Source organism: Gobio gobio (genome assembly GCF_949357685.1).
Source record: "Gobio gobio genome assembly, chromosome: 17".
NCBI lineage: Eukaryota > Metazoa > Chordata > Actinopteri > Cypriniformes > Gobionidae > Gobio > Gobio gobio.
Window position 1 is genome coordinate 52,568,955 of NC_137110.1, and position 12,500 is coordinate 52,581,454.

Genomic DNA, 12,500 nt, shown 5'->3' on the forward strand with positions numbered 1-12,500 from the left:
ACACACACGCTCCCCTCCTTCTCTCTGCTCTCTGAAGCTGAAGTCTCCAAACTCATCCTTTCCAATCATCCCACTACCTGTCCGCTTGACCCTATCCCCACCCACCTCCTTCAGGCCATTTCTTCTTCTGTTACTCCTGCACTCACTCACATTGTCAACACCTCTCTTCACACCGGGACCTTCCCCAGCTCGGGTAACCCCACTGCTTAAAAAACCCTCTATGAACCCAGCACTTTTAGAAAACTACAGACCGGAATCCCTTCTGCCTTTCATTGCAAAGACACTTGAGCGAGTTGTGTTTAACCAGCTCTCTACGCTTCTTGAACAGAACAACCTCCTGGATATCAACCAATCCGGCTTCAAAAGCAGCCACTCGACTGAGACTGCCCTGCTCTCGGTTACTGAAGCACTGAGACAGGCAAGAGCAGCTTCCAGATCCACAGTACTTATCTTACTGGATCTGTCTGCTGCTCTTGACACAGTTAACCCCCAGATCCTCCTGTCAACTCTCATGAAGATGGGCATCTCAGGAACTGCTCTCCAGTGGCTCAAGTCTTACCTCTCAGGTAGGTCCTTCAGGGTGTCATGGAGAGGTGAAGTGTCTAAGTCACATCATCTAGCTACTGGAGTTCCCCAGGGCTCAGTGCTTGGACCACTTCTCTTCTCCATCTACATGTCATCACTGGGATCGGTCATTCAGAAACATGGCTTTTCCTATCACTGCTATGCCGACGACACTCAACTCTACTTCTCATTTCAACCAGATGATCCCACGGTTGGTGTTCGTATCGCTGCCTGCCTAACAGACATTTCTGCCTGGATGAAGGAACATCACCTGCAACTCAACCTTGCAAAGGCAGAACTGCTTGTGGTCTCAGCCAACCCAGCACTTCACCACAATCGCTCCATTCAGCTAGGATCATCAACCACAACTCCGTCCAGGACAGCCAGGAACCTTGGAGTTGTGATTGATGATCAGCTTAAATTCACTGACCACATCACTGCAACAACCCGGTCCTGCAGATTTGCGTTATACAACATTAGGAAGATTAGACCCTTCCTATTAGAGCAGACCACACAACTCTTGGTCCAAGCTCTTGTTCTCTCCAGACTGGACTACTGTAATGCTCTTCTAGCGGGCCTTCCAGCATGCACTATCAAACCCTTGCAACTGATCCAGAATGCAGCGGCGAGGGTGGTCTTTAGTGAGCCGAAGAGAGCGCACGTCACGCCTCTCTTCATCAGTCTCTTCATCGGTCTCTTCATCGGCCTCTTCATCGGCCTCTTCATCGGCCTCTTCATCGGTCTCTTCATCGGTCTCTTCATCGGTCTCCTCATCGGTCTCCTCATCGGTCTCCTCATCGGTCTCCTCATCGGTCTCCTCATCGGTCTCTTCATCGGTCTCTTCATCGGTCTCCTCATCGGTCTCCTCATCGGTCTCTTCATCGGTCTCTTCATCGGCCTCTTCATCGGCCTCTTCATCGGCCTCTTCATCGGTCTCTTCATCGGTCTCTTCATCGGTCTCCTCATCGGTCTCCTCATCGGTCTCCTCATCGGTCTCCTCATCGGTCTCCTCATCGGTCTCCTCATCGGTCTCTTCATCGGTCTCTTCATCGGTCTCCTCATCGGTCTCTTCATCGGTCTCTTCATCGGTCTCTTCATCGGTCTCCTCATCGGTCTCCTCATCGGTCTCCTCATCGGTCTCTTCATCGGTCTCTTCATCGGTCTCCTCATCGGTCTCTTCATCGGTCTCTTCATCGGTCTCCTCATCGGTCTCCTCATCGGTCTCCTCATCGGTCTCTTCATCGGTCTCTTCATCGGTCTCCTCATCGGTCTCCTCATCGGTCTCCTCATCGGTCTCTTCATCGGTCTCTTCATCGGTCTCTTCATCGGTCTCCTCATCGGTCTCTTCATCGGTCTCCTCATCGGTCTCCTCATCGGTCTCCTCATCGGTCTCCTCATCGGTCTCTTCATCGGTCTCTTCATCGGTCTCCTCATCGGTCTCTTCATCGGTCTCTTCATCGGTCTCTTCATCGGTCTCTTCATCGGTCTCTTCATCGGTCTCTTCATCGGTCTCTTCATCGGTCTCTTCATCGGTCTCCTCATCGGTCTCCTCATCGGTCTCTTCATCGGTCTCTTCATCGGTCTCCTCATCGGTCTCCTCATCGGTCTCTTCATCGGTCTCTTCATCGGTCTCCTCATCGGTCTCCTCATCGGTCTCTTCATCGGTCTCTTCATCAGTCTCTTCATCGGTCTCTTCATCGGCCTCTTCATCGGCCTCTTCATCGGCCTCTTCATCGGTCTCTTCATCGGTCTCTTCATCGGTCTCCTCATCGGTCTCCTCATCGGTCTCCTCATCGGTCTCCTCATCGGTCTCCTCATCGGTCTCTTCATCTGTCTCTTCATCGGTCTCCTCATCGGTCTCCTCATCGGTCTCTTCATCGGTCTCTTCATCGGTCTCTTCATCGGTCTCTTCATCGGTCTCTTCATCGGTCTCTTCATCGGTCTCCTCATCGGTCTCCTCATCGGTCTCCTCATCGGTCTCCTCATCGGTCTCTTCATCGGTCTCCTCATCGGTCTCTTCATCGGTCTCTTCATCGGTCTCTTCATCGGTCTCCTCATCGGTCTCCTCATCGGTCTCTTCATCGGTCTCCTCATCGGTCTCTTCATCGGTCTCTTCATCGGCCTCTTCATCAGTCTCTTCATCGGTCTCCTCATCGGTCTCCTCATCGGTCTCCTCATCGGTCTCCTCATCGGTCTCTTCATCGGTCTCTTCATCGGTCTCCTCATCGGTCTCTTCATCGGTCTCTTCATCGGTCTCTTCATCGGTCTCTTCATCGGTCTCCTCATCGGTCTCCTCATCGGTCTCCTCATCGGTCTCTTCATCGGTCTCTTCATCGGTCTCCTCATCGGTCTCTTCATCGGTCTCTTCATCGGTCTCCTCATCGGTCTCCTCATCGGTCTCCTCATCGGTCTCTTCATCGGTCTCTTCATCGGTCTCCTCATCGGTCTCCTCATCGGTCTCCTCATCGGTCTCTTCATCGGTCTCTTCATCGGTCTCTTCATCGGTCTCCTCATCGGTCTCTTCATCGGTCTCCTCATCGGTCTCCTCATCGGTCTCCTCATCGGTCTCCTCATCGGTCTCTTCATCGGTCTCTTCATCGGTCTCCTCATCGGTCTCTTCATCGGTCTCTTCATCGGTCTCTTCATCGGTCTCTTCATCGGTCTCCTCATCGGTCTCTTCATCGGTCTCTTCATCGGTCTCTTCATCGGTCTCTTCATCGGTCTCTTCATCGGTCTCCTCATCGGTCTCCTCATCGGTCTCTTCATCGGTCTCTTCATCGGTCTCCTCATCGGTCTCCTCATCGGTCTCTTCATCGGTCTCTTCATCGGTCTCCTCATCGGTCTCCTCATCGGTCTCTTCATCGGTCTCTTCATCGGTCTCTTCATCGGTCTCCTCATCGGTCTCTTCATCGGTCTCTTCATCGGTCTCTTCATCGGTCTCTTCATCGGTCTCTTCATCGGTCTCTTCATCGGTCTCCTCATCGGTCTCTTCATCGGTCTCTTCATCGGTCTCTTCATCGGTCTCTTCATCGGTCTCTTCATCGGTCTCCTCATCGGTCTCCTCATCGGTCTCTTCATCGGTCTCTTCATCGGTCTCTTCATCGGTCTCTTCATCAGTCTCTTCATCTGTCTCTTCATCAGTATCTTCATCGGTCTCTTCATCTGTCTCTTCATCTGTCTCTTCATCGGTCTCTTCATCGGTCTCTTCATCGGTCTCTTCATCGGTCTCTTCATCGGTCTCTTCATCAGTCTCTTCATCTGTCTCTTCATCGGTCTCTTCATCGGTCTCTTCATCGGTCTCTTCATCGGTCTCTTCATCTGTCTCTTCATCGGTCTTCATCGGTCTCTTCATCGGTCTCTTCATCGGTCTCTTCATCTGTCTCTTCATCGGTCTCTTCATCGGTCTCTTCATCGGTCTCTTCATCGGTCTCTTCATCAGTCTCTTCATCTGTCTCTTCATCGGTCTCTTCATCGGTCTCTTCATCAGTCTCTTCATCTGTCTCTTCATCAGTATCTTCATCGGTCTCTTCATCTGTCTCTTCATCTGTCTCTTCATCGGTCTCTTCATCGGTCTCTTCATCGGTCTCTTCATCGGTCTCTTCATCGGTCTCTTCATCAGTCTCTTCATCTGTCTCTTCATCAGTATCTTCATCGGTCTCTTCATCAGTCTCTTCATCTGTCTCTTCATCAGTATCTTCATCGGTCTCTTCATCAGTCTCTTCATCTGTCTCTTCATCGGTCTCTTCATCGGTCTCTTCATCGGTCTCTTCATCAGTCTCTTCATCTGTCTCTTCATCAGTCTCTTCATCTGTCTCTTCATCTGTCTCTTCATCGGTCTCTTCATCGGTCTCTTCATCTGTCTCTTCATCGGTCTCTTCATCGGTCTCTTCATCAGTCTCTTCATCTGTCTCTTCATCAGTATCTTCATCGGTCTCTTCATCTGTCTCTTCATCTGTCTCTTCATCGGTCTCTTCATCGGTCTCTTCATCAGTCTCTTCATCTGTCTCTTCATCGGTCTCTTCATCGGTCTCTTCATCAGTCTCTTCATCGGTCTCTTCATCTGTCTCTTCATCTGTCTCTTCATCTGTCTCTTCATCGGTCTCTTCATCGGTCTCTTCATCGGTCTCTTCATCGGTCTCTTCATCAGTCTCTTCATCTGTCTCTTCATCGGTCTCTTCATTGGTCTCTTCATCGGTCTCTTCATCAGTCTCTTCATCAGTCTGCACTGGCTGCCAATAGCCGCTCGCATCAAATTCAAGGCACTGGTGCTCGCCTTCAAAGCAACCACTGGCTCTGCACCAATATACCTAAACTCGCTCGTTCAGACTTACACACCCTCCAGGAGCTTACGTTCTGCCTCTGAACGACGCCTTGTGGTGCCATCCCAGAGAGGCATGAAATCTGGACCTTTTCCTGGAGCGCCCCCACCTGGTGGAATGACCTGCCTATCTCAATTCGAGCGGCCGAGTCTGTAGCCATTTTCAAAAAACATTTAAAGACGCATCTCTTCCAGCAGCACCTGACCAATCAAGAATAGCACTTATCATTCTATTCATTTTCTGTCTGTCTAATTTATAAAAAATAAAATAAAAAAACCTTCTATCATGTGTGTTCTGTGCTAGATTAACTGAGACTTGTTATGCTGCCTTCACGTGCTATCGGAAATTTCCTAATTCCCACTTTAGAAGTCGTGATTACGAGCTTGTTGCATTCAAGTGCTTTGTTGTCGGAATGAACAGGAATCATGCTGGACACAAGGTTATACTTGCCTATTTATTGGGAAAATCTTATTAAAACCAACATATGCAGTAACATAAACATTCCAGATAGTCAGACAAGACGATCAAGCTGTTTTGGGGGAAAAACTAATAAAACCACACCTGCCGGCACTGGTAGTTCTCCCATGGTTCTCCCCGCCTGCATCTTTAAAGTTTATGACACGCCCATCTCGGGAATTGGGGTAACAAAATTATTTCCCAACTTCCCAGTGGTAAACACGACATCATTGTGCCATTTTTACCTAGGAAACTCGTATTTACGATAATTCCGATAGCACGTGAAGGCAGCATTACTGCACTTGTACACTGTTGCCCTGGACTGCTCTAGTTGCTTCTATTGCTCTCATTTGTAAGTTGCTTTGGAAATGACTAAATGTAAATGTAAATGTCATGTCTTCTAATATGATGAAGTGTTACTCTTGAATGTTTGAGAGTTGTGGCAGAATATCAGTGGCTCTTCTGTTTCTCGTACCTCAGCTTCTGACCGGCCGAGGGTTTCTCTGCAGGGCTCGCGGTCAGAGCCTCGTCCAGCGAAGATGAGGAGAAGGAGGAGGTGGAGAAGGTGGAGGAGGAGGTGGAGAAGGTGGAGGAGGAGGTGGAGGTGTTCGTGACGGTCGTCCTGTGTGAGGGACAGAAGCAGAGGTGGACAAAGTACACAACTCCATTACTCAAGTAAAATTAAAAGTACCACTGGTCAAATATTACTCCGTTACAAGTGAAAGTTGTAAAAAACTATTTTTACTCAAGTAAAAGTACAGAAGTACTTGTTTATAAAAGTACTTGAGTATCAAAAGTAAATTTCCTTTTTTATGTCAATGCATTATTTTATTATTGTTGCATCGCTATAGCCATCACGGTGGTTTAAGCCAGTCAGTGATGCTCCATACGACTAACTTGAATAATTTAAATACTTGTATAAAAGTTACAAAGCTGCTGTCACTTTAAGGCAGAATGCACAGATCCTACACACTGATACACATCTGATATTCCCCCAACTGTTTACGTTCACTTAAGACATAATCAACTTTATTTACGTGAATACTTTCCAAAATGAAAATTTTGACATTTTGTGTGAATTGGTCTGTTTAAGTACGAAAAAAACACAAAAGAAAGCTGTAATCAGTCCTCATGCTCATCTCAGAGCCACAAAAACCAGACTGAACTGAGCTCTTTCATCATCCATATGTCTGTGCTTCTCTTTCTCACAGACATTTTTGAACATTTTATGAGACATTCATCAAGTGTATGCCAACGAAACTAATCTTTTAAAATTAATTAATCTTTTCAGAAAACTGAAACACACTTTCTAATATGGCCATGTGTGCACACACTGCGCAGAGGAACCGTCTTCCTCCATTTTGCTATAAACTGATTAGTGTTTTAAAAAATTTTGGGAAATTATGATCCTACAAAAGTGATTACTGATAAGCTATTCTCAAAAAAAAAAAAAAATGTATTCATCCACTGACTTGCAAAGCTGCTACAGAAACGACTTTCGACTTTGAGGACCTTGATAGAAATGTAGTGGAGTAAAAAGTACGATATTTGTCTTTCAAATGTAGTGAAGGTAAAGTAAAAGTTTCCCTAAAAAATAATACTTCAGTAAAGTACAGACACTCAAAAAGTGTACTTAAGTACAGTACTCAAGTAAATGTGCTCAGTTACTGTCCACCTCTGAAGACTCAGAGATCCTGAAGCCCTGAGAGGATCCGTGTGCGGAGACACTTACTGAGACACGGACGGCCTCGAGGTCTTGGACAGCAGAGTAGAGACGGACACACTGTCACTCCTGAGAACAGAGAACAACATCAGGGGTCGATCCGGGGTCATGAGGTCATGAGGTCAGCAGATGGAGGAGGAGTCTCACCGGGTCGGGCTCCTCACGGGGGGCGGAGTTACAGAACTCTGCACCGGGGGCGGAGTCACAGAACTCTTCACCGGGGGCGGAGTCACAGAACTCTGCACTGGGGGCGGAGTCACAGAACTCTGCACTGGGGGCGGAGTTACAGAACTCTGCACCGGGGGCGGAGTCACAGAACTCTTCACCGGGGGCGGAGTCACAGAACTCTGCACTGGGGGCGGAGTCACAGAACTCTTCACCGGGGGCGGAGTCACAGAACTCTGCACTGGGGGCGGAGTCACATAACTCTTCACCGGGGGCGGAGTCACAGAACTCTTCACCGGGGGCGGAGTCACAGAACTCTTCACCGGGGGCGGAGTCACAGAACTCTTCACCGGGGGCGGAGTCACAGAACTCTTCACTGCTGCTGGAGATGCTGACGGAGAGAAGCTGCTTACACACACACACACACACACACACACACACACAGTACTGTTAGACTCCAGCTTTCCTTCGACTAAAGGTCAGAGTTCACACACGTTTAGGAGACTCACGTCACAGACGGCGAGCCGGCGCTGCTGCTCTTGTTCAGTCTGAAACAGGAACACAAATCAACACTACACAGCAGCAGGATTCGCTGAAGCTGCTTTAACATAAAATCATAATTTATAAAGCAATCTATAATCAATACAAAGCACTTACTAAAAAATATGATTTTTTTACCTCATGTTATGGAACCATTAACTGACATCAGAGAACCGTCAACATGTGAATGTCATCAAATTATTAAATATTAAAGATCAGGTTTGTGAATGCACACACACACACACACACACACACACACACTCTCTCACACTCTCACACACACACATGTTTGTTTTTGTGAAATGTGAGGACATTCCATAGGCGTAATGGTTTTTATACCGTACAAACCGTATTTTCTATCCCCTTACACTGCCCCTAAACCTACCCATCACACACACACACACACACACACACACACACACACACACACACACACACACACACACACACACACACACACACACACACACTGCCCCTGCCCCTAAACCTACCCATCACACACACACACACACACACACACACACACACACACACTCACTCACTCCAGTGTAGATCAGCTGTACACACACACACACACACACACACACACACACACACACACACACACACACACACACACACACACACACACTCCAGTATAGATCAGCTGTACACACACACACACACACACACACACACACACACACACACACACACACACACACACACACTCCAGTGTAGATCAGCTGTACACACACACACACACACACACACACACACACACACACACACACACTCCAGTGTAGATCAGCTGTTCTCTATGTGAATATACAGTAAAGTGTGATTTATTCCTGTGATTATCATCATTCCTCCAGTCTTCAGAGTCACATGACCCTTCACTGATCATCCTCATTTGAGGATCTGATGATCAACACACACTTATGATTATTATCAGTGTTGAACACAGTTCAAATTTTTGTGGAACTGATACATTTGATCAGTTTAATGTGTTCTTGGTGAATAAAAGTGTTAATTAAAAAAATAATTTACCCCCAATTTATGAATGGTAGTGTTTGTTTTTAAAAACATTTTGATAAATGTTCCCATTAAGTTTTGAAAGCATTATTTCTGAATGTTGGGATGTTACTCCTGAGTGTTCTCCTTCACTCACGTGTTCGTGTTGCTGCTGGTGTTTGCGCCGAACACGCGCGCGGTGAATCCGGACGCGCTGGGACTCTTGAAGCCTGGGTTCCTGTAACACACGCGTTTAACACACGGTTATCAGATTCACTCGCGTCGACCCGGAGCATGAGTGACTGAGTCAAGAGCGGCGGCGCTCACTTGGCAGGGACCGGAGGTTTGGCGGCCGGTGTCGGGCTCGGGCTCGGGCTCGTGGCGCTGTGGGAGGACAGAGGAGTCAGCGACACACACATCTGAGTTATGATGAAACACACACACACACACACACACACACACACACACACACACACACACACACACACACACACACACACACACACACACACACACACACACACACACACACACACACACACACGTTTGTTTTTGTGAAATGTGAGGACATTCCATAGGCGTAATGGTTTTTATACCGAACAAACCGTATTTTCTATCCCCTTACACTGACCCTAAACCTACCCATCACACACACACACACACACACACACACACACACACACACACACACACACACACACACACACACACACACACACACACACACACACACACACACACACACACACACACACACACACACACACTGCCCCTAAACCTAGCCCTCACAGGAGACTGTGCAGTTCACTTTCTGTGAAAAAAAAACTCATTCTGTGATTTATAAGCATTTTGAAAAGTGAGGACATGGGGAACGTCCTCATATTTCACCCTCTTTTTGTAATACCTATGTCATTATACACATTTGTGTCCTGATATTTCACGAAAACATGCCCACACACACACACACACATCTGAACCAACACACGCACACACACACACACACACACACACACACACACACACACACACACACACACACACACACACACACACACACACACACACACACACACATCTGAACCAGCACACACACACACACACACACACACATCTAAACCAACCTGCTGTTGTTGAGCAGCTCCTGACTGCCACTAAATCTGCCGAGAGCAACATCATAAGAAAGAGAAATGATTGAACATTATAGTTATGATATGATTATACAGTATGTGTACGATATACACCAATCAGGCATAACATTATGACCGGTGAAGGGAATAACACTGATGATCTGTTAGTAGGTGGGACATACGCTCACCTAAAGGATTATTAGGAACAGACACTAATGCTGTGTTTGACCCCCTTTCTCCTTCAGAACTGCCTTAATTCTACGTGGCATTGACTCAACAAGCTGCTGAAAGCATTCTTTAGAAATGTTGGCCCATATTGATAGGAGAGCATCTGCAGTTGATGGAGATTTGTGGGACATCCAGGGCACGAAGCTCCCGTTCCACCACATCCCAAAGATGCTCTATTGGGTTGAGATCTGGAGACTGTGGCGGCCATTTTAGTCCAGTGAACTCATTGTCATGTTCAAGAAACCAGTTTGAAATGATTGGAGCTTTGTGACGGTGCATTATCCTGCTGGAAGTAGCCATCAGAGGATGGGGACATGGTGCTCATAAAGGGATGGACATGGGCAGAAACAATGCTCAGGTAGGCCGTGGCATTTAAACCATGCCCAATTGGCACTAAGGGGCCTAAAGTGTGCCAAGAAAACATCCCCCACACCATTACACCACCACCACCAGCCTGCACAGTGGGAACAAGGCATGATGGATCCATGTTCTCATTCTGTTTACGCCAAATTCTGACTCTACCATCTGAATGTCTCAACAGAAATCCAGACTCATCAGACCAGGCAACATTTTTCCAGTCTTCAACTGTCCAATTTTGGTGAGCTGGTGCAAATTGTCGCCTCTTTTTCCTCTTTGTAGTGGAGATGAGTGGTACCCGGTGGGGTCTTCTGCTGTTGTAGCCCATCCGCCTCAAGGTTGTGTGTGTTGTGGCTTCACAAATGCTTTGCTGCAGACCTCGGTTGTAACGAGTGGTTATTTCAGTCAAAGTTGCTCTTCTATCAGCTTGAATCAGTCGGCCCATGACCTCTGACCTCTAGCATCAACAAGGCATTTTCTCCCACAGGACTGCCGCATACTGGATGTTTTTCCCTTTTCACACCATTCTTTGTAAACCCTAGAAATGGTTGTGTGTGAAAATCCCAGTAACTGAGCAGATTGTGAAATACTCAGACCGGCCCGTCTGGCACCAACAACCATGCCACGCTCAAAATGTCTTAAATCTCCTTTCTTTCCCATTCCGACATTCAGTGTGGAGTTCAGGAGATTGTCTTGACCAGGACCACACCCCTAAATGCATTGAAGACACTGCCATGTGATTGGTTAATTAGATAATTGCATTAATGAGAAATTGAACAGGTGTTCCTAATAATCCTCTAGGTGAGTGTATATTGACTGATATCCTGAATCCGTATTTTCCAGAGGAGGGTCAGAATTAGTCAGCAAGTGAACATTTTGTCCTCAGAGTTGATGTGTTAGAAGCAGGAAAAATGTGAGTTTGACCAGGGCCAGATTGTGACGTGGGTCATGAAGGACCAGTGGAGAACCGGCCACAGGGTCATGAAGGACCAGTGGAGAACCGGCCACAGGGTCATGAAGGACCAGTGGAGAACCGGCCACAGGGTCATGAAGGACCAGTGGAGAACCGGCCACAGGGTCATGGAGGACCAGTGGAGAACCGGCCACAGGGTCATGAAGGACCAGTGGAGAACCGGCCACAGGGTCATGGAGGACCAGTGGAGAACCGGCCACAGGGTCATGAAGGACCAGTGGAGAACCGGCCACAGGGTCATGGAGGACCAGTGGAGAACCGGCCACAGGGTCATGAAGGACCAGTGGAGAACCGGCCACAGTGTCATGAAGGACCAGTGGAGAACCGGCCACAGGGTCATGGAGGACCAGTGGAGAACCGGCCACAGGGTCATGAAGGACCAGTGGAGAACCGGCCACAGGGTCATGGAGGACCAGTGGAGAACCGGCCACAGGGTCATGAAAGACCAGTGGAGAACCGGCCACAGGGTCATGAAGGACCAGTGGAGAACCGGCCACAGGGTCATGAAGGACCAGTGGAGAACCGGCCACAGGGTCATGAAGGACCAGTGGAGAACCGGCCACAGGGTCATGAAGGACCAGTGGAGAAACGGCCACAGGGTCATGAAGGACCAGTGGAGAACCGGCCACAGGGTCATGAAGGACCAGTGGAGAACCGGCCACAGGGTCATGAAGGACCAGTGGAGAACCGGCCACAGGGTCATGGAGGACCAGTGGAGAACCGGCCACAGGGTCATGAAGGACCAGTGGAGAACCGGCCACAGGGTCATGAAGGACCAGTGGAGAACCGGCCACAGGGTCATGAAGGACCAGTGGAGAACCGGCCACAGGGTCATGGAGGACCAGTGGAGAACCGGCCACAGGGTCATGAAGGACCAGTGGAGAACCGGCCACAGGGACATGAAGGACCAGTGGAGAACCGGCCACAGGGTCATGAAGGACCAGTGGAGAACCGGCCACAGGGTCATGAAGGACCAGTGGAGAACCGGCCACAGGGACATGAAGGACCAGTGGAGAACCGGCCACAGGGTCATGGAGGACCAGTGGAGAACCGGC

General features: G+C 48.5%; 1 protein-coding gene across 2 annotated transcripts in view; it reads right to left on the minus strand.

Annotated features, from left to right (window-relative positions):
* LOC307141455 (uncharacterized protein) overlaps positions 1-12,500 on the minus strand; it is a 26,313-nt gene that overhangs the window by 7,841 nt on the left and 5,972 nt on the right. Inside the window, exons 6-12 of one of the 2 annotated variants that reach the window (XM_079841668.1) lie at positions 9,882-9,917; positions 9,088-9,144; positions 8,918-8,998; positions 7,737-7,775; positions 7,210-7,632; positions 7,072-7,131; positions 5,815-5,961 (exon numbers count right to left, since the gene is read on the minus strand). In XM_079841668.1, coding sequence (XP_079697794.1) covers positions 5,815-5,961; positions 7,072-7,131; positions 7,210-7,632; positions 7,737-7,775; positions 8,918-8,998; positions 9,088-9,144; positions 9,882-9,917 — 843 coding nt within the window. The remainder of the gene's footprint in view (positions 1-5,814; positions 5,962-7,071; positions 7,132-7,209; positions 7,633-7,736; positions 7,776-8,917; positions 8,999-9,087; positions 9,145-9,881; positions 9,918-12,500) is intronic. The other variant, XM_079841669.1, reaches the window with a different exon arrangement.